General features: G+C 47.6%; 1 protein-coding gene across 1 annotated transcript; it reads right to left on the bottom strand.

Moving 5' to 3' along the window:
- Window positions 1-177: 177 nt before the first annotated feature.
- On the bottom strand, window positions 178-16,486 carry HELLS (helicase, lymphoid specific). The gene is made up of 22 exons (XM_030452870.1): window positions 16,425-16,486; window positions 15,319-15,431; window positions 12,799-12,921; window positions 12,075-12,134; window positions 11,576-11,612; window positions 11,419-11,483; window positions 11,123-11,164; window positions 10,599-10,823; window positions 9,886-10,068; window positions 9,554-9,697; window positions 8,731-8,927; window positions 7,956-8,052; window positions 6,857-7,018; window positions 6,472-6,614; window positions 5,441-5,579; window positions 4,095-4,178; window positions 3,886-4,005; window positions 3,542-3,658; window positions 3,099-3,258; window positions 2,487-2,583; window positions 2,180-2,256; window positions 178-681 (listed from the first exon to the last, which is right to left on the bottom strand). The coding sequence occupies exons 1-22, from the start codon at window positions 16,453-16,455 to the stop codon at window positions 584-586; spliced, it is 2,514 nt and encodes an 837-aa protein (XP_030308730.1). The 5' UTR covers window positions 16,456-16,486; the 3' UTR covers window positions 178-583.
- Between the last annotated feature and the right edge of the window lie 10,397 nt (window positions 16,487-26,883).

Below are 26,883 nucleotides of genomic sequence, written 5' to 3'. Positions count from 1 at the left end.
CACCTGCTCTAACTCCTGAAGAACAAAACTGCTCATAAAGTGACTGGAAAGGGCAAGGCTGGTGCTGTGGGTGGGGGTTTGGGTTGGTTTTAAGGTGAATCAAGGGACAGGATCTCAGCTTTGCTGCTTCCAGAGCTGTGTGTGAGAAACCCTGAACCCTTAGAACAAACCAGACATTTATTTCATCATCATCATTTGCAGCAATTAAAACCAGAAGCTACACAAGTGGCTGTGACACAGGCACGTGTTCTCTCTTCCAAAGAAAACTGTAATTGACACCACAAAGAAGTTTGGGTTTGGTTTTTCTTTTTGTAAAGACTTCCACAGGAAGATTTTTACCCAAATTTGCCAGGTTTTACCACTGATCTTAAAAAGCTGGCAGCAAATACGAAACGTGCTCGTTTTCTTAATGGTTTATGGGAGCCTACCAAAGCTACAACAGAAAGCCATCACCTGCCTGACACCAGGAACACGTTGCAACTGCCTGGAGAACAGGAGGGGTCTGAACAAGGCCTGGAAAAGTCAGCAGGAAAAGAAGGAACATCTCTGGAGAAGGTGATGTCAGTGCTGGGAGCTCTGCACCTCAGAACACACACTCTGCACTGGGGTCTGATGATTCCTCCAGGACCTTGAAGACTCCTGTTTTCTCCTTTTTCATTTTGTCAGAGGTCTTCATCTGAGCTGAGGTAGAAATAAAACAGAGATCAACAATAAATCCGAGTGCCTGCAGCCTCCCTGCAGCAGACTGGCCTCAAAGTGTTCCTGCTTCTGCTTGGATGCTGAAAGCAAGCTGATAAAATAACTTTGCTTCTTCATCAAACAGCCTGCTGCTAATTATTTGGGCTTGAAAGTACTTTTCAGTCAGGTACTTAAAGAAAAAAAAACACAACCAACCAAACAATTCCAAAACCTCTGGCTAAATCTGAAAGAGGATTAAGCAGTAGCTTTAGAACCTGCCTGAACTGGTCTTCTTTAACTCAGAAAAAAACCCCAAATGCAATAAAACTTTTCTAGAGAAATTACCAGTTGTATCAAACTTAATTATTACAGTATTATTACTTAGTAATACAGGAGTGGGAGGTGGCACTTCCATTTCTAAAGTACTGCCTGCAGTTGTAGTAAACAGTACATAATGCTACACTCCTGTCTTAATAAACATACCTACATGTGTGTCATGTTTTAATACCCAATTTTGCTTACTAGAGAGGAAAAAAGACTAAAAACCCCATTACAGGTCTGATGCACACCAACACCACCAAATAAATGGCCCCTTTTCCACAGACAGACTGTGCTACCAGCACATCAGGAGTGCTCTGCTGTACCAGCAGTCAGCTAACTGCAATAAGCACCTTTACAAAACAATTTATTGAGATAATCTAGGAAAAAACTAAAAGCACAGAATAAGGTTAAAGTAATTCTATTATTTTTCTAAGAGTTCCACTCAAGCTGTACACAGTCATGCTTCCTTAAGGCTAACTGCAGTTTTGATTTCTAAATTTGTGATGGTTTCCTGTCCCCACACTTTGGAGCTTTTCTCTCCTAGAGATGCTGAAGCAAACTGAATCTGCTGTTCAAACTGTACAGGAATTTTTTTCCTTTATCAGAGATGTTAAGGTTTTTTTTAATTTAAATAATAAATAAATAAAAACTGCTCAAGAACTGTAATGTGCAGACAACCTCCAAAATCTTATGATAACTTTAAACACTACTTGAGCCACTGACAAGCCAGAGTAACACCTGAAAAGCTCAGGGTTTTCCAGTAAGGATGTTAAGCCTCTAACACTTTTTTTTTTTAAAAGTTTTTCAAGTTTGCTGAAATATTTGTTTTTCTTATCACCAATTATTCCTCATCAGTTACAGCAACCTGCAGGGAAAGTTGCTTTGCAGGACCCCTCCTCATCTGTGCTGCTGGTGCACAGTAAGCTCAGGGCAGACTAATTCCTGAAGATGATTTTTCTGGAATCCATTTGCTGAAGTTCTATGATTCCATCTTCAGCAAATCCCAATGAAATGTCAGCAAAATAAATAATGCCAAAGGGTCCTGCTCCATAGGTAGAGACCAGCTGTAGGGAAGGGAACCTATGGCAGCTTTTGACACTTAAAAGTATGAATTTACAAAGACTTAAAAATATGAATTCACTGTTGAACAGAAAGAGAGAGATGAAAACTCTTGTCTTACCAATAAGGTCACTTCTATCCAAGAGTAGCTCTAGGTCTTTATCACTGATTACTTTTTCTTTAGAGCCTTTAACCTCCCTGTTGGGGAAGAAAAACCTCTGTTAATAGAGGTAAAATCTCTGTAAATACAGGTAAAACCTCTGTTAATAGAGGGAAAATCAGGTAATATTTCCCCAGAGAGCAGAATCCCTGGGACATTCTTCCTGCTCTGGAGAGACCCACAGCACTGACAAGGAGAGCAGCTAACAGCTGCTTGCAAGCTGCAGGTTACAACCTCATGGCCCAAGAACAGTAGGAAATGTGCATACCTCTCATAGTCTCTGGATTTCAGTAATTCCAATAATTCCTGAGGGTCCAGGCAGCTCTTGGACTGTGCTAGGCCAGATTTGCCACCTTTAAACTGATCTGTAAAGAGGAGAAGTTGTAAGGAAGTAATTTTAGAGAAAGAAGTAATCCTAGAGAAGAGATTTTAAAGACAGGAGGAAATCCTGTAAGTGGATGCTGGGTGAAGAGGTGGAACAGATCACTCCTGCACATCCCAACTACTGCTCAGTGTCATTGGTTTGGGGTCACACACACCTGATGCTGGCAGGCAGAGCACATCAGGAGTTGGCATGCAGTGACACAGCAGCTCAGCATGCACACACACACAGCAGGAAAGCACCAGTTAGTTCTACTTACAGCAACAACATTGGAAATAAAGTTAGAGGGTGGGTGCTGCAGGTTTTTCCCTTTGTGTTGCCAGCTGGTTGAAACAAAGTGAGCAGCATTAAGCACTACACAGGAAATAAATAAGGATGAATCTTTTCATGTCTCAGGAAAAGCCCCTAAGCAGTCCCAGAGCAGAGCAGCTGAGTCCTCTCTTGGGATTTCAAACAGCAAGAGGTGCTTGCAGGGAGCCATGAGAGGAAGACACTCACTTTTGTGGATAATCAGCTTCTCCAGCTTCCTCTTGGCAGCAGCTCTCTCCACAATCTTCTGGTCAATGGTATTTGCTGTCACAAGTCTATAGACAACCACTGGCTTTGTCTGCCCAATCCTGTGACACCTGTCCTGAGCCTGTAGGTCTGACTGGGGGTTCTGTGACAGTGAAGGAAGAAGTCAGCTACACCTGGAGCCACTACACCCTGTACCACGGGCTGTATTTTCAGCAGGGAGTCAATAGAATCAACAGGACTCAGCCAGGACTTGGGAAACGAGGCTGTGTGATTCACAAAGGACAGGTTTGCATGCACTAATTATTATCTCCATGTAACATGAAATTCACAGGAGAGGCCTTTACCCTAAGAAGTTTGTCAATGATTATCAGAGCAGCCCCAGAGAAAGCATTTTATGTCACTCAGTTAACAGTCTGTCCACCTACCCAGTCACTGTCATAGATGATGACTGTGTCTGCTGCAGTCAAGTTAATGCCCAAGCCTCCAGCTCGTGTACTCACTAGGAACAGGAAGACTTCAGGGTCAGTATTAAACTGATGCATCTGGAAGAGAATTCATCTATTAAAAACAGCTCAACAGACAGCCCTGGGTCTTGCTGACACGTTACTACTTAGCCTTGCCTTTCTAAGAACCAGCTCAGGCAGTAGCACCCTGAGATCAGGGGTTTTGTTTTCCCCAGCCACCAGTTAAAGGCTAAATGCTGTGCAAAACCACACCCTGGTGCCACAGAATCTGCTCACAGGCCCCAAGGGGGTGTAAACCTACTCACATTTTCTTCTCTCTCCGAGTAGGACATGGAGCCATCCAAGCGACTGAATCTGAAGCCTCTCAGGTAGCAGTAATCCATCAGAATATCCAGCATCATGGTCATCTGGGAGAACAACAGCACCTACAACACCAGGAACATTCCTCAGCACCATTTTTTTGCTCATAAGGAGAGGAGTCCCCCAGCTCTCCTCCAGATCTTGGAAGCTTTACCTTATGTCCTCTCTTTTTCAGCTCTGGAAGCATTCTGTCCAGGAGCAGAAACTTGCCCGAGTTCTTTACTAAATCTTCATCAACCTGGGGACAAGGAGAGAGGATCACAGGGGGGGAAGGACACCAGAGGTTTCCTTGTCTCAGAAGCACCAAAAAAGCTGTCTTAAAGCTTCTTACAGAGAGAAGCTTGTTCTGTCTTCTAACTACAAACTGCTCAGATTCAAAGCAGCAGAGCTGGTTTTAACAAACTCCACTGAATCAGTTAAACTGTGATTAAACTAACCCAACCCCCACCATTTGATATGCACCAATAACGTTCACAGAAACACTTAGCTTTCATCCCATTCCTGGAAGGAGAAACCTGGAGGAGTTTAATTTTTCCAGGTGGAAAATTGCCCTTTCCTTCCCCGTTTGTAATTAATGCCCAAGGCTTCCACCTACTGGATGGAAGGAAGGAATGAAGGAAGTGCTGCTGAACAAGTTACTCATTATCACAGGAAAGAAGGGGATTTCAGGCTGCTACCTCAGAGCCTCCTCTTTTGCTGAACAATTTGTGAGATCCAATTCTTGCTCTGGGATATGGAAACTTCTCATGGCAGCTACCTCAGGGATTCCCAATCCCTTCTGCAGGTACCAGAGGTCCTGTGAGTGGCATCAGCTGCCCCACAGCCTGCATTTCCCACAGATGAACTCATTTCCCCTCATCACCCAGACTGGGATTGCTGCTTTTTTTTTTTTATGGATTGCTTTCCCATTGATAAACCCCAACAGCTTGCTCCTGAGTGCAGCTGGATCTGTTATCACCCCCTGCACAGGAAACCTGACCACACATGCCCAGAAAACCACATTTAGAACAAGCAACTTCCAGTTGTTACAGATTCTTTCCATCCAAACTACATCATCCCTTCCTGTGGTGCCAACTGCTTGGTGTAGATTAAACTCCCAGCTGGCCTTTCTGATAGCAATGGAGTATTTATTCCTTCTTTTTTTGAGAAGAAAGGATGCTGTAATGCTCCCAGCAGACAGTCTGGTGTGTTGGGTTCAGCCCTTCAGCCACACCTCCTGCAGGACAATCCCAGTTCACCAAGGTCAGCATTTCTGGGTTTGAAACTAACTTTTGTGAGCAAGACCCTAAAACACCCCGAGTCAGCAGCCCCCAGCTCCTGTTCCTGACTTCAGAAACTCTACTCCCAGCAGATGAGGGCAGGAGCATCACTGTGCACAGGGCAGAGAGGCTGCTGCAGGAAGGTTCAGGTAACACTGCTGGAATGCAGTGGGGATCCATTGGATACTCATTCTTCACTGCTCACAGCCTGTTAATGCCTCCAGCTTTTTAAAATCTGTACCTTGAACTGCTGTGTAGCAGGGTCCAAAGGGTATTCAATCAGGTAGGGGTGATTACAGCATTTCCTCAGCAGCATCATAATATTCTGCAGCTTCAGGTTCACCTCTGACTCCACAGGAATGCTCACTTCTACTACTGGCCTTGAAAAGAGACATCATTATCTTAGTAGTACAGAAAGTGGCACCTTTTATGCTACAGATACTGAAGAGAAAAAAAACCCAACCCAACATGCTAATAAAACCAAACTGAAGCACTTGCTGAGTCAAATATCCCTGGAATCCCTCCTAGTGAGTAAAGCTGTTCCCAGAAGAAACTGCTTCTAGTGCCATGCTTGGCACTGAAGGCACAAAGGTTTGCTATGACTGCTTTAAAAACACAAAAGGGGAGTCAGTTGTTAATAAGAGGAGAAAACACAACTTGTGCAAGTCCCTCAGCTGAAAAGGGAAGCAAACCCCCTCTAGAACAGCTCTGTCCTCACTGTGAGCTGGAAGCCAGGGCCTGAGCTATGGCAATGAGATTGAAACTACCACCTCACTAAGATGAAGCAGCTCGTCCCTGGCTGGCAGCCAGCACCATCTGAGACTTGAGGCCTTGCTGAAACCACACATCTTTAACCCAATTCTCCAACAGCCCCCAAAATTGCACTTTATGTGAGGACATTTTAGCTCTTTACAGGTTATTACATCACAGGGGCTGCTCAAGACTGTGGCTACTGACAACAAGGACTCAAAGAAGCAATTCCATTGCTAGATCCTGCAAAGGTCACGGGTCTTGGAGGTCTGAAGCAAGCAGGAATAAATGTCTTGTAAGTTTAGTCAGTCAGTGAGTGATGGTACAAACTAATCATTGCTATCATGGCCTAGCAATCTTTCCTCTTTTACCTCTGAGGTAAAAGCAAAAAGATCACAAAGCTACAAGGGGAGGGAATCGTGAAATGCCACTAAATCAATTTGAATGAGCAGTGCTCTAGAAGGGAACTAAGAGGAAGGTGTTCAGTGTAACAACAACAAAAGAACATTCTAGGGTAGGCACCTCTCTTTTTCTACTTCCTCTTGCATTTTGCTGATCAGTTTCTCCACGTCATCAGGTGACCCAATGTGCTCTTCACAATAATCAACCACCTTGCGACTGCGGCGCTTGGGCCGGCCCGTGGGACTCAGCTCCACCACTTCTTCCTGTGGGAAATCACACCAAGTGCCCATCAAGAGCAGAGAACTCCACCTGCCATGGCCTTGGCTGGCCCTGCACCCTGAGGGCTGACGCCAGGCACAGCAACAGCCACTGAAATGACAGCAGAAGGATCAGACTGAAAAGCCCAGCACAGAAGCAGGTTTAGTCACGAGGGCAGTGAAGCGATCCCAGGGGGGGATTTTTTTGCCCCAAATTTGTTAGCTAACTCATCACTAGCAGAGCACACCTCACTACTGCCCAGCAGCTTCCTGATGGTACGGTTGACAATGGCAGTGTAGAAAGTTTCTTGCTTCTTTGCCAGGGGGGCATAGACCACAACCTCTCGTTTGGGGGGAACCTCCAGGGCAACGTCGGATTTCAGCCGCCTCAGTAGGAAGGGAGTCAGGATCTGAAACGTGCAGCAGGTGGGGAACAATTACTCACACCTCCTCACTTGGTTAATTTAAAAATAAATAATAAATAATAAAAACCCCAACAACCCCACACATAAAGAAGTCTGTTGAAAGAATGCTGTTTTTATAACGTAAGGAAAAGGATGCAGAATGACTGAATTTGCTGGCTTTATTAGTTAATCTGGATGCCAGCTCCAAAACGTGCCCTGCCTGCTGGCCACACACACCTCCAGTTTTAATTACACAGCTCCACATTGAAATCCTGAAGCCTTCAATAAGGGTGCTGCAGTAACTACACTACAGACATTTAAAAATTAATTTCCACTGATTGAAAGTGTTTTGTTATGAAAATGACAGTGCTCAGCTTGTTTGTTTTATTCTAAAGTGTACTGGGGCAAAGCCCCAACTAAACCTTTAACCAAAATAAATCATGAATTGTTATCAGTGATTCTGCCCAGAAGGTACAAACTGTATCTCTGAGCATCAGCTCATGATGAGAATGACAGTTCTGTAACCATTTACTTTCACTCTCCCTTAAAAAAAAAAAAGTTATCTTGGTTTTGAGGACAGGCAAGCCATACAACTCATCTGCCAAAAGCTGTTCTCTCCAAAACCTAGAAGCTACATGAATTCCTTCATCTTTCAACAAAGTAAAGACACCAATTAGATCTTTTGGCAAACAGAAGCTGCAATCAAGTTTAACTAAATCTCAGTTTAGCTCCAAGAATAAAAATGAGTCATTATCAGAGAGGGGCTGTGTTCCTTTCAGCATTTTAAGTGCTGGAAAGGTTGAAAATCCCCACAAGTCTAAGGAAGTCCAGAACTGCCCCAATTCAGCTCCACAAACAAGATTTGACACTTTTCATAATAATGGTCAATGTTGGGAATAAACCATGAAAAAAAAAACCCAGAAACAACAGAAAAAGTGAAAACCTGATGCAGCATATGCAGTATGTTTTGCTCCCTTTCTTTAGCAATAATATCTTCAGCAGTTTCTGTAATGCTGGTGATATCAAACCAGGATTCAAAGCTGAGAAAAGACAGCAAGAAAAAAGGAATAGTTTACTTCTCCATAGCTGTTATTCTTCACTATCTAAGTATGCATTCTTCTCAGGAAAAACAAATATCCCTCACAAACAGATGCTGAACAGGAGGCATTTTTGAAGCACCCCTGTCAACTTGGGCACTTGAGATTTTTAAGTGAAAATGTTAAGTAAAAACACTTGCACTAGTTGCAGTTTTCACAGTGATGTCATACTCAATCCAGATTATTTCTTTCTCCAAAATGAGTCAAAGGGTTGTTTTGGCAATGTTCCTCCACCTGACACCCTGCTGCTTCAGGAAAGGATCCATCTCCCATGGGTCCCACTCCTGCCTGCCCTGCACAGCCTTCTCCAGCACCTCAGAGAATCTCAAGCAGCACCCGGGTTAGCTCCTTCACATCAAACACCTCTCCCTCCCACTGCCTTAGCTCAGAGCTGAACTTCTGCTCTCCACAGAGCTGATAATCACTTCCTTCCTTTCTGAAACAACTTAAATGTGAGGGCAAGACACATTTCAAAGCCCTCACCACCAAATAATCACACTGAATTACAGCCACCATAAAACAGCTCCTCACGTGCTGACCCAAGTTTAATAATTAAAGAGCCACAGTAATTCCCAAGCAGAACAAAGGGGAGTGGTTTGGACCATCAGACTGCAAACCTACCTCTTCAGATCATCAAACACATCTGGCAAGAGGAAGTTCAGCAGGGACCAAAGCTCTGCCAGGTTGTTTTGGAGGGGAGTCCCAGTCAGGAGGAGTTTATTGTCTGCATTGAACCGTTTCAGTTCTCTGATAAGGCGGCAGTTCATGTTTTTGATCCTGTGACCTTCATCCACTATCAGGTATTTCCAGAAGCATTGCTGGGAAAAAAAAATAAAATAATAATAATAAAAAAGGGTATTTCAGTACATCTGAACTTTTCCCCATCAAAACACACAGAACTTTTCCCCATCAAAACACAGGCTAGCTGATAAGCAGCCCTAAACAAGCTCTGTAAGCATTACTGCCCCTTACACAAAGACTCTATTTGGAATAAATAGATTTTAGGCTCTTATTTTTTTAGCTTCTCACTAGACCAGAAAAGCTGAGTCCTAAGAATTAATGCCACACATTTGCTCCATGGTGGCTGCTCTGAGGAAGCCTAGGTGATCCCAGCAAAGCTTCCACAAGGAACTCGTCTCACTGATGTTAACCATGGTGCTTACACCCTAAGTACAGCTTCTACTCCAAGTCTCCCCCCAAAAATCCCCTACTAAGAGGCAAGGAAGAGCAGGTGTGATGTAACAACCTGCTTACTTCACTTTTTGGATACTGTTCTCTTTGAAGAGCTTCTCCAGCATTAAACCCCAGAGGCACAGCTACCAGGAAACACAAGTGAAGGTCACTATAAATGCTACAGAGTGACCAGCAAGCAGCAGGTGTTAATTTTTACATTCTCTTCAAAAGCACTGCTACTTTTGAGGGGCCATTTCCACCTCTGGGATACCTGGAGGGCGTTCCTGTCACGCATGGCTATTTCAAAGGAGGTGATGACCACGGGGTGGATCTGCAGGGACCCTTGGCGCCCGTGGATCTTGCGAACCAGCTTCCGCCGGTCCTGCTGGGCCCCGTGGTACAGCATCAGGGGGATCTGGGGATAAAAATGAAAAAAAAAGAGGTCAGGAGAGCTCAGCTCCTTTAAACCTGAACAGAGGGTAACAGAGGTAGGTAGCTTGGATATGAGAAGGCTGTAAATACACAGCAAGTCGTGCTAGGGTGTAGTAACCATGCAAACAGCTACAATTCTTTTAAACCTAAGAAATGTCTCAGTTCTTTTACCTCTGGAGTGAACCTCTTGAATTCAGACATCCAGTTTGGAAGAGTAGACAAAGGGCCACAGACTAAGAAAGGCCCAGGGACTCCTCGCTCCACCATCAGTGCTATGGTTGCAATACACTGGATGGTCTTCCCCAGCCCCATCTCGTCAGCTAGAATGCCATTGATCCCGTTTTCCCAGAGCATCTGCAGGCACAGAGAAGGGAAGGTAAATGCCAGGCAGCCAGGTTCCTGACATGTCCAGGAACTCCCTCCTGGGCACCTTTCACATTACAGGTGAGTGAGATTTCTCCATGATTAAAACAAGAGAGGTTTTGTAAACCCCAGACATTCACACCTCTGAGTTATGTGCTTCTAGATAATTAGGTGCCTGACCAAGAGGCAAAAAAAACCCAAGAGCTACAAAAGAAAAGATGCAAACTGGTGTTTTATCAAAAAGCACTGGAAGTGCAGCTCACACCACCCCATTTTTAATTCATGACAGCTCCAAAGAATTCCCCTCTAGAAAAACAAGTTATAATGTCTCAGTTTTATCAGTCCAAGTACCTTGTAGAAGCACAGTTACTTCCCCCCAGGAAAAGGTGCATTTCCAGCCCCACACAGCAGACACTCCTTGTGCAGACACTATTCTGACAAGTCTCTTCCCCCTCTCTCCTTCTCTCCATGCCTGCCTCAGCCCAGCAACCCATTTAATTCCACCCCCAGCTGCTCCATACCCTGAGCCACTCCATGCCTTCCACTTGGTACCACCTCATGACACCCCCAGTGAAGATCCTGGGCTGCTGGAAAGGGACTGGCTGCCCGTTGAACTTCCGTACTGGGTCCAGGAAGTGCTTGGCACTGTGCCTGACAGCCTGGCACAGCCTGTCCTTGATGACACTGTTGGAGTCCCTGTTTTTCTGCACCTCTTCTGGACACAGGTTGTCAGAGGAGCCCTCCTCCTGCAGAGGGGAGTTCAAGAGCATCAAAGCCACGTTTCAGCCCAATTTACAGCAGTCAGTGTGCAGTGCAGCAGGGCAGCTCCTGACACCAAGACTGGCTTTAAGTGACTGCCAACTCAAGAGTAGAATTTACTTCTAGGAGCAATGTTACTACACAGGTAGATATCAACCTGCTAATCCAGAAGCTCAGTAGCTTATTTTGTTATTTATTTGCAGGAAAAGTTTAGAGATACATTATTAAGTATAAAAAGCCCTTTGTGCTTAACACACACAAACTCCAATGCCACGTGCCAACATACCTGATTTTCCACTTTACTTTTTTTTGCCACTGATAATATTTCCTGGAAACAAAAGGAAAAAAAAAACATTCTTATGGGCTTCTCAGCTTCAAAGACTACTAGAATCTGTATGACTTCTAACTGAGGGATCCAGACATACTTTTAAAAGCTTTCCATACCACATTATTGAATCATGCAAGTGACTCTAGAACACATTTGCCTCAACAGTTAAAATGTGTGCCACAAAAATAATAATAATAACAATAATAACAATAACAACAACAACAACAACAATAATAATAATAATCCTGTCCCACCTCTTTGGACATGATTTCTGAGATGTTGTACGTCCCATCTTCCCTTCCCCTTTTCTTTTTGGCACCTGTAAGGGAACATTGGGGTTTATACAGCACATCAAACACTAAAGAAACTACAAATAACAATACTGACAAAAGGCAAAGGTTAATACATAACCTGATTTCTCCTCTTTGCCATCTACTGCATTTTGACCCTAAAAAAAATGAAACACAGGAAGAGGCTCATCAGCTGGTGCACCTCTAACATGATGTGGACAGAAAGATGTCATCAGCCTCAGAACATTCCCTCTGAAAGCTTCTCAAAACACCTCCACTAGTATGCAATTTATTAAAATACAGCCCAAAAAAAGTTCTTTTCTCTGATTATTTATTCAGCATCTTGGCTGAACAAGGAGTTGTTGCTACAACAAAAAACCTCCTCAAGACAAAACCACTCTCTTTGGTGCAATTAGTCAGAAACATCACCTTAAGATGGCTGGCAGTGTATGCAATGTTAAAGCATCCTTTAACAGTCCTATTAGATCTGAAAAACATGGTATACTAAATAGGCCCTGCAAATCAAACACTGGCGAAGTGTAAAACTTATTTAGTTTACCTACCCTGACTGGATTTGGCTTTTATTCAGAAAGATGTATAAAATAGCTCCATAGCCTTACCTTGGCAGATTTTAACATCATCTCTCTCTTTTTTTCTAACTTCTCCTTCCTTCTCTGTTCCTAAAAAAACAATCAAAGAAAAAAAAAAAAAAAACCACCTTAAACAACCAAAACACACACGTAGATTTCTTATCTTTCTGTAACACCCAAAAGAGAACTCTCCAGCACAGAAGTGGAGCAGGCACAGACAGCACTGGCAATTTGGAGTTGTGTGTATTCTATTTCTTTTACTCCCTTTCTGGAAGCATTTTATGTAGTTGTTTGAGGGATGCCTACTTCAGCATCCTGCAGACAAGCCTCAACCTTCAGTAATCAACAGAAAAAGGGCTGCACAACTCTCACGTCTCAGTTCTTTCCATCTTTTATCCTTCCTCCAGGTTTTCCACCTCCCTTCAGTTTTGCTTCTGACTCGAAATATTTATTTTCTCTTCCTAGCTCTCAGGCCAACAGAAGAGTTGTAAAGATCAGTGTCACCTTCACACTGTGATTTTCAATGATAATTCCTGCTCTTTCCAGTCTGATTTACCTATTCATTTACAGAACAAATTCTGCCTATTATGTAAAGCACCCCTTCCTTCCTGGGCAGCAGTTCCAGCTGACTTCCATGTTATTTCTTGCCATCTTAGCAGCATTTTCACTTCAGTTCCAACAGCTGGATGCCAGAAACCCCACAGAGGTGGCAGCTCCTCACCAGAACCCCCACCACAGGTAAGAATGCACCCACCTCCAGCTGCTGCTGCTCCATTTTGGTCAGCAAGAACTTGGAATAGATGTTGCTTTTCTCAAGCAAGTGCTGGAGCCTCTTGTAGCGCATCTCACTCGACTCCCTGTCCCAGGTAGTGCGGGCCTGGCCGAGACAAAGGGAGCAGAAAGAGATTCCAGGGATTTATTGGGAGCTGGAAGTGACTGAGAGCTGCATTTCCCTGGAAACACAGCTCTGCAACACCCACGTCTCCAGGGCAGCAGGAGCTCAGAGGTATCTCAACTCCAATTTACATATTTAGAGTAAACTGAACTTTATGTTCGTTTCTCAGCCTGCAGAATTTCAGAGGGGGGAAAAGAAAAACCCCCAAACCCTCCTAGGTGGCAGTTCCAGCAGTTTCCCAATTTCAGAAAGCAGTAACACCTGCTTGCTTGGCTTACAAAAGCCACACCTGCTTTTAAAAATCACTTGTGCTGAATTAATCAAGGCTGTGCACTTATAGCTTGCAGCTGGGTCTTGAAAACTCAGATCAAGGCTTCCCCAAAAAGTGGGAAAAAAGAAAAAAATAAAAAAAAAGCAAACACCCACCCTTCTGCACTGACCTATCCTGACCTATCACCTGTTAAGAGTGAGACAAATGAAAAGGAGAACATTAGCATCTCCAAAAAAGCACTCCAGAAAGGTCAGAGCTTTCTGAGATGCTTATCCACTGCCTTCAGACAAACCTGGGGGAAGGGCAGGAGGGGCCAAAGGAAATTCTGAAATGATCTTATTCTGAATTTACTTTGTGAGGGGAAAAGCTATGTTCACAAGGGGGTTCTGTGGAGGGAAGACATTCTCATTGTTACCCACACAGTTCTCATCTGATTCTGCTCAGCCCAATCCAGGTTTTCTCCTTCAGGTAAACAGTACCTGAGCTCAGAAAAATCACCAATGCCAAGAGAGGTTATAATTAAAACCTAACTACTTAATTCAGGCACTGCTATTGCTCACGTTTCTCAGCATCAACACAGCACCCTTCCATTAACTGGAAGGACTATTCCCTTGGCCAGCCACAAAAATTTCAAGGGAAAAAGAAGATGAAGAGCACTGAACTTTTATTTCTCCATTGTGCAACAAAGTGGGGTTTTTTTTCTCCCCCTTTTTGACTGAAAAGGTAAAAAAATTGCCCCTCTTTCATCACTACATTCTTACATACTCACTTAGTGGTATTTTGCCCTCAGCTTAAAGGACAAAAAAAAAAAAAAGAAAGTGACTCCTTTGTTGATCTGCTGTACAAATCACCTGGTAGGGGGTTGCCCAAATGACAACAATAAATTGCATAATAAAAGCAGAAGCTTCAAGAACATCAACTGCCCCCAGGGTGCCACCAAGCCTGGGTTAATTTCCCCTGGTCTGGCCACTGCCTGTGCAGAGAAGCAGGATGGAAGCACAGAGGACAATGGAGAGACACCCCTGTCTTCTCCAAGAGAAAAGCTCTCTGGATTCTCCAGAAACTGGGAGAAAACAAAAAAACCCCTTTTTCTCATTACTTCCTGTGCAGGGAGATAATTTGCTCTACAAGGGTTTTTTTCTTGCCCTCCAAAACCATTGCCTCCAGATTTTTATTTCCAAGTCTGACCAAGGGAATACCCCAAGGAAAATTCAGGCTCTCTCATGGCTTACTGCCTGCAAGGAAGAAGGTTACAAGATATCTGGGAGATTAAAGTATATTTTCTAACTACAGTATCACCAAGTGCTGCAGCCCAGCAACACCCCCTTCCTACATCACAACTCTTCTTAGTGAAAAGAAAGAGTAACTAGAAGTTGTTCCAGGCATTAGAAATTGTATTTTTTCCCACACCCCGAGAGTAACACTTCAATTTTTAAGACACCAGTCTGGTGGGGGCTGAATACAAAGCTTTGTCAGAGACAGAAAAGGGGAAATGTGAGTGGTGTGAAAGGCAGGAAAACAACAAATCAAGTATTTGGTGTTAGCTCTTTAGAATACAATTGTCAAAATGGCACTGAAGATAAGAGATCTTTCAAGTTCGGATTTCTTTATGCAGGAAACAGAATACCTAGCAGATCAGTAGGCTGATACTTTGTTATATTTGTACCAACATCATGTTTTACATGAAAACAAATTTCTTTATTGCCAACCAACGCTTAGTATCAAAATCCGGAAATATTCACAGGAAGAATTATAACAGAGGCTTTGCAATTAGGTGTACATTATCCTCCTTGTTTGTAAACAAACAAACAAAGCCTTCCCTTTAGCATTTCAGGCAGAAATTCAGCAGGGGGTGAATTTGCTTCCTGAAATCACCTCAAAGGCCTTACACGTTCAGAGGCTCAGAACCACAAGAAGCAACCTCCTCACTGCCAGCTTCAAGCTGCAGGCAATGCTGCAGGCTCCTTGCTGGCTGCCAGCTCCCACAAACCACCCCTCAGGGCTGACCACAGCCGCCGTGACCCACACCCCCCATACCTGGTTCTTGTTTTGAAGCCGTAGGAGCTGCCCGGCCCCCGGCCCTGCCCCTCACCCGGGCCTCCCCTCACCTTCTCCAGCATCTGCCTCTCCTGCTCCAACCCCGCCGCCTCCAGCTGCTCCTCTTCCTCCAGCATGGCCGGGGTGATCACCGCCTGCTCGCCCATCTCTGCTCCCAGCGGCTCTGCAACCACCGCACGGTCACACAGGGCAGGGGAGGAGGAGAGAAGGGGGAGATCAACCCCTTACCCACCGCCCCGGGCCCTCACAACCACTCCCAGACACCTCAACACCACCCCCATCCCTCACAACCACCTCCATCCCCTCACAACCATCCCCGTCCCCTCACAACCCCCACACCCCCATCACAACCACCTCCATCCCCTTACAACCACCCCCGGTCCCTCACAACAACCCCCGTCCTCTCACAACCCCCACACAACCACTCCCATCTCCTTACAACCCCCACACACCCCTCACAACCCCCCTCATCCCCTCACCACCATCCCTGTCCCTCATAACCGCTCCCATCCCATCACAACCCCCACACGCCCCTCACAACCACCCCCAGCCTCTCACAACCCCCACACACCCCTCATAACCACTCCCGGCCCCTCACATCCAGTCCCATTCGCTCACAAGCCCCACACAACCACCCCCAGGCTCCTCACAGCCCCCACACACCCCTCACAACTCCCCCACAACCTCAACACGCCCCTCACACCCCCCCGATCCCCTCTCACACCGCCATCCCCTCACACAGCCCTCACATCCCCCCGATCCCCTCACATCCCCCTCACACATCCCCCGATCCCCTCACACCCCTCACACACACCCCGATCCCCTCACACCCCACACAGCCCTCACATCCCCCCGATCCCCTCACATCCCCCTCACACACCCCCATCCCCTCACACCCCCCCCATCCCCTCACATCCCCCCGATCCCCTCACATCCCCCTCACACACCCCCCGATCCCCTCACACCCCTCACACACATCCCCCATCCCCTCACACCCCCCCGATCCCCTCACACCCCCATCCCCTCACACACACCCCGATCCCCTCACACACCCCCATCCCCTCACACACACCCCGATCCCCTCACACACCCCCATCCCCTCACACCCCCCCCACCCCCCCGATCACCTCACACTCCCCTCACCCCCTCCTCTCACCGCCGCTGCTCCCCGCGTTCTGTGCCGGCATTGCCTCGCGCTGCCCTCCCGCCAACCCCCCGCGGCGCCCTCGCGAGACCAAGAACCGCGCGCTGCCCAACTCTCGCGAGAGGAGGAGGCGGCGGCGGCGGTGGTGGCAGTGGCGCCTCGGCTGCTCTCGCGAGAGCGGCGTCCGCGCCCTTCCCGCCGTTCCGCGGCCGCCATGTTGGGTGCTGGCAGGCAGAGCCGCCTCAGGCAGCCCGGGCAGGGGGTGCGGGCAGGGCTGAGGTGAGGGGCGTCTGGCGGGGAAACCTCCAGCTTTGTGCCGCGGGAGGGCAGAGGGAGGCTGCGAATCCCAGCCGCAGCCCCGCCTCTGTCCGCAGCCGCTGGGAAACGCGGAGCGCTGAGGTAAAGCTCCCGAGTACAAACGCCTAAAACTAAACGGCTCTGCAGGAGAACTAAACAGCAGGAGATGGCAGAGTAACTTCGTGCTTCTCACCTCAGATCCATTAAAAAAATGTATAATAATAATTAAAAGGGCTGTGGTGGTGATTTCTTGCAGTGATTTCAAACGGGTCCTGACACAGGGGGAGCAGAGCTGCTGGTTCTGAGCAGAGACCTGGGTAAAAACCAAAGCAATCCCCTTGTAACCCAGGTGGGTGCGTTCTGCTCATCCCCAAAGCCTCCAGAGAGCGGTGCTGGGTGTTGGGATGTGCATTATAGGTGCATTATAACCAAATGGTTCTCTTTTTGGTGCTGCTGAGTGGATGCGAGGGAGCGTTAGCAGGGACATCAAAACATCGGTGACTTTAACCCCCAAATAAAGTGATTTTACTGCTGGTGTGGCAGCTGGGTGCAGCCTTTCCCAAGCTTCTGTTTCGCCTGCAACTACTCTCAAGGCATCACAGTGAATAAACAAAGCAAAGCTTTATTTCCTACAGCAACTTTGATTCCCTAAAACCTAAGGACTGTATCAGGGTGATCACCCCGATGACAGCTGAAATGCTTCCAAGGAGGAACATGATGCTGGATGAAGTGGATCCCTACACCAGGATGAAAAGTGAGGATGAAAATGTAACCAGAACTTCAGGGGCACCCAGGAGAATGAAGCTGCAAAGATTTTGGCTGGGGTATAAATGGTAACACTGCTGCTTTTAAAGAAAAATGCAGTGAGATCTGTCCTTCCCAGAAACTGACCGTTTATATCTCTCATCCAAAGCAAACAGGCCTCTTGGGAAAACACCTGACAGAATAAAGATGTCACTCCTGTGACACTCCTGTCTCACTCCTAAATCCCTACACCTTATTTTGTAATATAAGTGAAACCATTTTTAGTGAGACAGGCACCACCTTTACCTCAGATGACCAGAGTGGCTCTGATAGCTTCCAGGGGAATCTTGCCTTTGGGTGTCATCACCGGGGGAAGTTCAGATTGGATATTAGAAAGAATTTTTTCACGGAAAGGGTGATCAGACATTGGAACGGGCTGCCTGGGGAGGTGGTGGACTCTTCGTCCCTGGAGACATTTAAAAAGCGACTCGATATGGCACTCAGTGCCATGGTCTGGTGACTGTGGCGGTAGCTGATCAAGGGTTGGACTCGATGATCTCTGAGGTCCCTTCCAACCCAGCCTATTCTATGATTCTATGATTCTATGATTCTATGATTCTATGATTCTATGATTCTATCACTTCGGGCTGGAAAATAAATGAGAAATCAATGACAGAATGGTAACTGGCCAGCTCTTTGGGGATGTTCTATGCCCCTGAGACTTGGTGAGGGGTGAGACACTGTGAAAGATGCCTTTAAAACGATGTAAACAAATAAAACAACGTGTAACAACAATGTTTTGTGCTTACAGGAGGGGTTGTAGCTGGGAGCCTCCTGCCCAGGGGAAGTCAGTCCCTCACCCACACCTGGACAAGGTGCAGGGCAAGGTGCTGAGCCTGGAGGCACGGAGGGGAAACTGCAGTGGGGAGAGAGCAGATAAAGGGTCAGCAAAAAGCAGGTTGTGAACAAAGAGGTTCTGTTTCAGGTGTGCCAAGTGCCTGCTGCTCAGAGGCAGGGTTGTCACCTTGGGGCTGCCTTGTCATTCCAGCCTGCAACGCGAGAAGGAGTCTTGTTCCATCTTGCTGCCTGCCTCCGCGGGGTGAGCGAGTTACTGCAGGCTGCGAAAGGAGTTCCTGGTGTCCCTGTGTGCTGCAGGAGCAAGGAGGAAGTGGGATGGTTTTCAAAAAGATGGTTTTACCAAAAGCCTTTGAAGCGAGGTGGTTCTGGCAGCGTGAGAGAAGTGAGTCACACAGAGCCAGGCTGCTTTCATCTTCCTCAGTCACAATGTATGTAACAAAGTTTTCCTATTCCCAAGCAAACCTCCAAAGCACCCTGGCAGGGACATCCCAGAGTTTTCCTTCACATTTAAATTTGGCTTTCTTTTCTTTTCTTTTCTTTTCTTTTCTTTTCTTTTCTTTTCTTTTCTTTTCTTTCTTTTCTTTTCTTTTCTTTTCTTTTCTTTTCTTTCTTTTCTTTTCTTTTCTTTTCTTTTCTTTTCTTTTCTTTTCTTTTCTTTCTTTCTTTCTTTCCCTTTTCTTTCACTTCAACACCAATGCCTGCTGGAACACAGCAGTAGCAGCCACAGTGTTCTTCCTGGTAGTCACACATGGTAGTAACATGGTAGTAACACACAGCAGCAGGACCCTCTGCTCCATCCAGGAGCACAACCTGCAGCTGGACAGAACCTTCAGAACCAGAGGATCACCTGGGGGCTCAGCAGGTTACACAGAGCACAACTCCAGGTGGCTGCACACAGCTGCTGCTGCCTTCAAGTTCCATGGTGCAGCTGGTGGGCCTGGAAAGCAGAGGGAAAGATTTTTTTTGGTCACTGAAAGGGTGTTTCAAATCTTGGTGTGCCAGCAAGCAACCAAAGTCTCTGAGCTGGCAGCCAGAGCTGAAGGCTCTAGGAAGGGCTTCTGCTGGCAGCTGGATGAAACATCCCACCAAATAAAGAGAATTTTTGCAGAATTCCCTCCAGATTTGCTGTGTCTCCACCAGCAGGAGCTGAAGCAGGCTTGCAGCAGGTCTTGGGACACCCAGATCTACCCCGAAACCCCCAGAAGTGCCAGGATCAGGGTGGGGTGGTTGGTGCAGAAACCTCCCTGGCCATCCCCCTTTAATCTGCCCTGTTTGTTTGCTTACAGAGACACCCAAATAACACCACCCACCATCCCACACACCCCAAGGTTTCTCCAGAAGAAAGCCCTCAGTTCTCCAGCTCCTGCTGCAGCATGCAGTGTGGGCAAGACAGAGCAGGACTGGGGATGCCAGGGAGCAGGACTGATAGGGAGATGTCAGGGTTCAGCAGGTAAGCAGTTCCCTTGGGGGGCAGCACCCTTCCTTTAAAAAAAAAAAGCAGCTGCAGAAGTGATAAAAATACAACCACATCAGTCTGAGCTAGGGATATGGCTGAGGTGAGGACTTGTCTGTGTCAGGTTTGGGCTGGGAAGGTCTTTTCCAGCCAAGGTAATTCTGGGATTCTATGGCCAACTTCAAACCAAGACCTAGTATTGTCCTCTGGTGTGAGTCCAGGTACCTTCAGACTCCCAGTCATCCCCTCTCTGGCTGAGAACACCTGGGGCATCCCTGCAAACACCTCACCTTTCCTCTCTCCTTGCCCAGCTTCCTCCTTAAACTCCCAGAAGAGGAGCTGAAGGGGTCTGTGCAGGAAGGGCTGGCTCTGTCCCCTGCACTCTGGTCTCAGAGGAGGGATGTGGCAGAAAAGCACCCATCTTGTCCAAATCCAGGGAGAAGGAAAGTCAGGCAAGGCCACGTGGATGCAACAGGAATGCTGGAATACATCACAGGCTGCAGGTCCTCAGAATCTGGGTTCAAACCTCCAGCTGTGGCAGATCTGCTGCTCCTCACAGCCAGAGCCAGCCCCCAATCAGGAACGATCACATTTCTGAGTGTCACACGAGACAGTGACCTCCCAGTGACACTACAGGAAAAAACTCTTGTGAAATTTTTTCTGGCAGGCACCCAAGGTACCAAACACACGTGTCCAGCTCTCAGCACAGGTGGAGAGCACGGAGAGGGCAAACATGTATGGACAGGCAGAGATCTGGGAACATGTGGGCCCAGCACGGGGATGGCCACAAAACCCTGCTGGGGGTGGGTAGCAAATCTCCTCCTCCTGCCATGGCTTTTACGACTGTGATGGTAAAAAAAAAACTAAAATACTTGTTAAAACCCACTTTTACCCTGGTTTACGTGAGGTGATCTGCCTTGTATTTTTGGAACAGGGCTGGCTACAAGCTGTATCACCAGGTAAGTGCTCTCTACCCTTTTAATTGTCATTACAGATCCCAGGAAATGTTGTCTCATTACCAAGGCCACGTTTTCACCACAGCACTCAGGAGGGCCACGTTCCCATCCACATCACCTTCCTGCAGCCCTCTAAAACTGTGCCAGAACCTTGGTGGAAAGGGCTCTGCCAGGGATGTTAAAAACCCTTTCCCAGGGTGTAACCAACACCTTCTTTACCAGGCTGAGACTCTGCCTGGCAGCCTACACTGCAGATAGTTTTACTGTACTTACTGAAGTGATTAATTTATGGTTTGCAATAAAGGACTCAACATTCACTCCATTCCCAGCACACAGATAACATTATAAGGGAAATTACTCTCAGATTTGAAATCCCAATCCTTCTGATTCCTCCCTACTCCTTTTTTCCATTCCTCAGAAGGGACTTGCACCCTACAGGAGCACATTGATCCAAAAGTGGGTCCAGAGGGACACAAAACTTACCAGAGGGCTGAAGCACCTCTCCTATGATTTAGGCTGCCTATAAGGAAGAAATTTTTTACAATCAGGGTGGTGAAACACTGGGCAAGGGGTTGCCCAGAGGGGTGTCCCCATCCCTGGGAACATTCAGGGTCAGGATGGAGGGGTTTTGAGCAGCAGGACCTAGCTGAAGATGTCCCTTCCCACTCTGGTTGGACTGATGACCTCTAAGTCCCTTCCAGTCCCAAACCAGGAGGTGTTTCTGTGGTCTCCAGCAACAGGCAACAAAGCCTCCAGCCTGGATAGCCCACTGTGTGCCAAAACTGAGGGATGGGGTGGCCACAAATGGGTCCCTGCCAGCAGGGCTGGGTGGAGAGCCTGGCTGGTAAGTGAAACTCCCTTCCCTCATCCTCACCACAGCAGAAAGGTATTTGGGAGCCTGCAAAAAGCAGGCTGAAAAATCAGATTTCTTGCCAGCAATGAAGAGAGAGAATGAGGAATGTGTGTAGCTGGTCTGCTGGGCTCAGAGGGGGGGTGATTAATCACAAGGGAGGGAGGATGGCTGTAGATGGCAAGTCAGCATCTCTGGGTGTTTTGTTTTTCCTCCCCTCATCCCTTTCTCTTTTTAAAATGAATTTTAAGAGGTTATTTACAGCAGAGTCCCCTCTGCATGCTTTGGCATCATGTCCAAAGCCAGCAAGTCCCATGCTCTCTGCCAGCACTCAGAAAACCCTGGCATTAAGGACAGAGCCTTCCTTGAAGACCAAGGGGTGCAGTGGTGCAGCAGCAGCCTTGGAGAGGGGCTGGGCTGATCCAGGGGTCACTGGGGGGAATCCCACCCTCACTCAACCCACTGAGGGTTTGGCCACGTCAGCATGCACCCTCTCCTGGCCAAATTTCTCACCAAATTCCCAGAATTTTGCCCCAGAGACACGAATCTCTTGCTCACCAAAGCTGCTGCTGTGATCCAGCCAGAATCCTGCATGGCCCCAGAATCAGTGACTGAACAGGTGAGTGGTACCCTGGTGATGCTCTTCTTCTTCAACCTGGGGTCACAGGAAGCACTGTGGTGCAGACCACACCTGGAAAGGACACTGGAGAAGCTACAGCTCCTGTGCTGGTGGAAATACTGCACTTGGATTTCAAGGCAAACCTGGAGTTCTCATGCAGCTGCAGACATGCAGTATTTACTGAAAAATAGAGATGTTGGTATCTGCACCCAGAGGAAATTCTCTCCCAGGTCAGTTCTTGCCCTGTGCTTGCAGCTGGGTGCACTCTTTTCCATTGTGTCTCAGTCTCTTGCCTGGGAGGGAGGCATTTCCTCTGACCCTGTTGCACCAACACCTACCACATTTATAAGTGTCCCAGACTGCCATGGAACTGGGAGCACTGCAAAGGTGTGAAAGTGCAGCCTTTCCCTCTTCCTTTTAGGTGAGAGAAGCAGCAAAACACACCCAGCAGCTTCTCCTAGAGTTTCCTATGCTGTGCTCCCGAGGAGGCAGAACTCCTCTTTGCTTTTCCTGAAGGACTAAAGATTGGCCCTAGGACCTAAGGAGGAATCAGCAGGAGCTGTGAAGGATGCTAGAAGTGATACCAGTGCAGCTTCACTCTGCTCACATGGAAACAACCCAGGATCATCTGGGACAGAGGGAAAAAAACAAACCCAAAGAAAGGTGAGCCTTGTGGAGTGACATAACTAGGTGCCAGACAGAAGGGCTCAGGACATAATGTACAGACTATTTGTAAAGACACGTTCCTGGCATTCTCAGCCCATAAATAATGTTTAGGCATTAGGTGCCTTCCCCAAGGGCTGCTAAAAAAAAATAAATATATAAGAGAAATACATAGAGCAGAAGGAGCTTAGGCACATTCCAGTTTGGGGAGGAGAGAGAGGCTGCAAAGACATCTCTGGCAGCCTTGTTACAGTACCTGTATGATATGTTTGCCTCTTCTTACCCAGAGGGCAGGGGTGGGGGAAACACGAGTCCTTGCTCTGGTAGAGGTGGATCTGCATGGAATGAGCTCTCTTCTCTTCCAGCTACTCCTGCAAAGGTGTCCTCAGCTGGGCTGGCAGCACCCAGGGGAGCTTCTGGCAGCTGCTCATACCCCAGGGCAGTGACAGGCATAGGAACCCATCACATCAAACCTGGGAGAAAAGTTCTTGGCAAGAACCAGGAAAAGCGTTTGGATCTGTGCAAACAAATCTCTCTTTCCTTGCTCACTTCTTCTCTGCAGGCTTGATCCAGGACAAAGTATCACCTCTGGCACCCAGCCACAGCAGCAGCAGGCAGGGAGCACCAGGGGGCTGCTGGTGTCCTCACTGGGGCCCTGCACTCACACTTAAGGGAAATCCACCACGATGCTAAAAGAGACTCAGGTATCTCTGCTTTACTCAGGTATCTCTGCTTTACCATCCTATGCTCCCCTGGAAACTCAGCAAACTTCCCTGCTGCTTCTTGCCCAGATGCTCGTGGTGCCTCAGGCCCAGCCTCTGTTACCCCTTTAATCCTGGGCAAGAGATCCAGAGATCAAAGTTGGTGGGGCTTGGTTTCATCACAGCCGTTCCCAGCACCATCCCTGGAATTCAGACAGCCTCTGGTTTTCATTCCTCAGCCACGGGGCAGAGCCAGAGCTGACACTTCAGTCTTAACCCCTGGATCTGCCTCGACTTATGATTTGGGGTCTGTTTCCTAAAAACTGCCCTGTTCTGGGGAAGCTGACAGTCCTTCATCACTGCAGCACCCCACGGGGATCAACTGCTCACAGGGCTTTGCCATCTGGGTACCAACCCTGCAGGGCCACAGGAATCCCATCCCCATGCAATTTGGGGTCCTCACAGATGCAAGCTGATCTCTAACTCCCCACTGTATTATCCCCAGGAGAGGGGGAAGAGAACTGGAAACAAACATTTACTGGAAAAGAAACAAGCCCAGCCCTGCATTTCATCAAAACATTTGGTTTTCTCCCATTTGTAACTCTTTCCATCCAATGGACAAATATTTTAGCAAGGAAAAGGAAAGCTCCCTTCCAGGGGCAAACACCAGGAGCAGGCACGTCAGCTCCTGCACAGTGCCCCAGTGAAGGTGACAGACTGGGGACAGAGTTTTTAATGCTCTGTTGGAATTTTCATTCCTTGTATTCCTGTAGCACCGAAGGTACCCACTGAGCTTTACCAGTCTGTTGTGTTCTGTGCTGGGGGGTTTTGTTAGGGGTGGGACAACCAAAGAATTGTGGGGTAAGAAGCTGAAGGGACACTTCATTTCCCCTGAAGCCTGTGGGAACAAGAAGAGGGACACTGAATATCCCCACGAGACTCAGAGGTTCCCAGCAGCTGGGCGCCAACCTGGGAGCCCAGAGGAGTTATTACTGATGCCAGCTATGCTTCTTCCCTGCCCTTTTTTCCCAAGAAACTCTAATTATCACCCTTGGGAAGAAATAAACAGGAAAAAAAAAATAAATTACCCCTGCCTGTCCAGGACCTGCTCTGGCACACACTGTCACCAAGCCAGGGAAGTGAATTGCAGGTGGCTCAGTTCATTGAGACCTCAAGCTCTGTGTGCTCCCTGTTTGTTAACTTTACCCTGGGTCCCTCACCAGGGCAACTGCTCAGGCAGATTTCCCTCTGCCTCAGGTACCAGAAAAGTGGAAATAACCCCAGACACTTCTGCTGGGGATGTACAGGTGAGACAGCAGCAGAGACACAGCCTCTGCTCCCAGACACCTCTCAGCCATCACAACTCCATTTTCCTGCCTGGAGCAGGCCAACCATTTTCTCTTTGACATCAACCTCAGTGCCTGAGGGGAAAGGGAACTTCATGGGCATCACAGTTGGCTTTTCAGTGGTTTTCCACCCAAGAACATCACCCTAGTTTCTGGGCTGTCTCAGTGCAAACCCTGCTTTCTGCTCCTGCCTCTGCACCTCACCCATCACCCCAACACCTCTATTTTCATGCCCTCTAGCAACAGAGACTCTGCGGAGGAGTCAGCCTCTGCCAGACAGGGTTGAACACCTCTTAATGCAGGCTGCTTGCCATTTTCTCCTCCCCAAACCCAAAGGAGAGCACACCCAGCACACAGCTCTCTGCACCGACGCTTGGTCTGACCGCTGGATCAGAACCATCCCAGGGAGAGCCCCAAGACACCCCAGGAAAAGGAGAAAGGGGGGGTTCAAAGAGGCAGGGGGAGTTCAAAGAGGCAGGGGGGGTTCAAAGAGGCAGGGCTGTGCCCACAAAACCCAGGGCAAAGCAGCTGGGAGGCTGGCTGGTGGGATGGAGGGGAGCAGGGGGATGGGGATGTCCCTGGCAGGAGGCAGCACCCTGCTTGTGAGGGAGGGAAAATTATTCCTATTTTTGTCAGGGGAAAGCAAGGGTGGACTCGGTGCACTGGGCAGACCAGCTCTGCACCCGAATACCAGGATTAAATCACAACTTTTATCTGAGCTATTCAGACCTGCTGGTACCAAACCTCCCATTACTCATCGGGAGCTCCACCTCATCCTCCCCTCGGGTACTGCTGACTCTGGGAAATCTTCTCCCCACCACACTTCTCCCCAGATAGTGCTCTGGGTGCCAGCACAGAACTCTGCCTCTGCTCTGGGTGGCCAGCAAAATCTGCAGCCCAGCATCCTGCTGGTGTTCTCAGCTAAATGCATGAGAGAAACCGAGGGGGGATGCTGCCCAGTGGTTTTATCCATCAGAAATCAACCAAACCATTTAGGATCTCTGCCAAAGGACCCCCTACTGAATGAAAGCTGGGTGCTACTGGAGCTGTCTAGCCTGTCTAGGGTTGTCTGGTTTATATCCCACTGCCTTGCTCCACCCATGGCTTTGTAGATCACCCCTGTTTCTCCTGGAGCTTTCTCAAAGTGTCTGTGAGCAACCCAACCCAAACTGGTGGTGATTTCTGCAGAGGTCCAGGTGTTCAGACCCAGTGGTTGTGCCCAGACCCCAAACTGCTGGCACGTGTGTGGGTAGCAACACCCATTTGTACATTTGCATCATGATGGATTTTCTCCAAGGGACTTTTTTTTTTTTTTTTTTTTTAAATGAATTCTAAAGGTTCCAAGCCATTACAGGCACGAATTTCTATAGCCAGAAAGGTTAGGTATGAATACATCCAGTTACTGGCCACCAAGAGAGGGGAGAATATGAAGAGGGAGGTTCAGAGTTAAGGAATATTTCTATTTGAAACACAGAAGGCTTCAAACACCTTCAGACCCCTGGGCTTTGCTCTGTGCTGCGGGATCATGGAGTGACCACCTTATCAATAAAATAAAATAAAATGTAAAATAAAACAAAAGAAAAGAAAATTAAAAATAAATTAAAAGGAAAAAAGGAGTTCTCTGTTAAAACATAGAGAAAATCTGAAGGCATGACCCTGCAGGTCTGTGCTCTGCTCACAGGAGCATCCACAGCAACTTCCAGCTCATCACTGGTTTTCCTCTTTGCTGGGAGGCAGTGGGAAGGGGCACTCCTGGCCTCCCCACACCCCTTTCTCTCCCCTCCTGGTTCCTTCTCCTTCCCTCCCCCGACCTTATCACATTCTCTCCATTCCTCTCATCACCCTCCCAGCTCTCCTCTCAACTCCTGAGCCCTCCCTGCAGCCAGCTCCCTCCCTCAGACCTCTGCCAGGGGCTTCCTGCCTGCTGCAAGGATGGGGGTGAGGAACCCCATGGCCTTCCAACCACCCATCCCCTCTGCCCACA

The sequence above is a fragment of the Calypte anna genome, chromosome 6 (genome assembly GCF_003957555.1).
Source record: "Calypte anna isolate BGI_N300 chromosome 6, bCalAnn1_v1.p, whole genome shotgun sequence".
Lineage (NCBI taxonomy): Eukaryota > Metazoa > Chordata > Aves > Apodiformes > Trochilidae > Calypte > Calypte anna.
Note: the sequence above shows the minus strand (reverse complement) of the source record. Positions and strands in the feature narration are given on the sequence as shown.

Excerpts from the sequence above, each read along its gene's own strand:
- HELLS (XM_030452870.1), bottom strand. The coding sequence starts at position 16,455 with ATGCCGGCACAGAACGCGGGGAGCAGCGGCG. Across the intron at positions 12,922-15,318 it reads AGAGGCAGATGCTGGAGAAG|GCCCGCACTACCTGGGACAG; the intron begins GTGAGGGGAGGC and ends TGTCTCGGCCAG. Across the intron at positions 2,257-2,486 it reads AAATCCAGAGACTATGAGAG|GGAGGTTAAAGGCTCTAAAG; the intron begins GTATGCACATTT and ends CTTCCCCAACAG.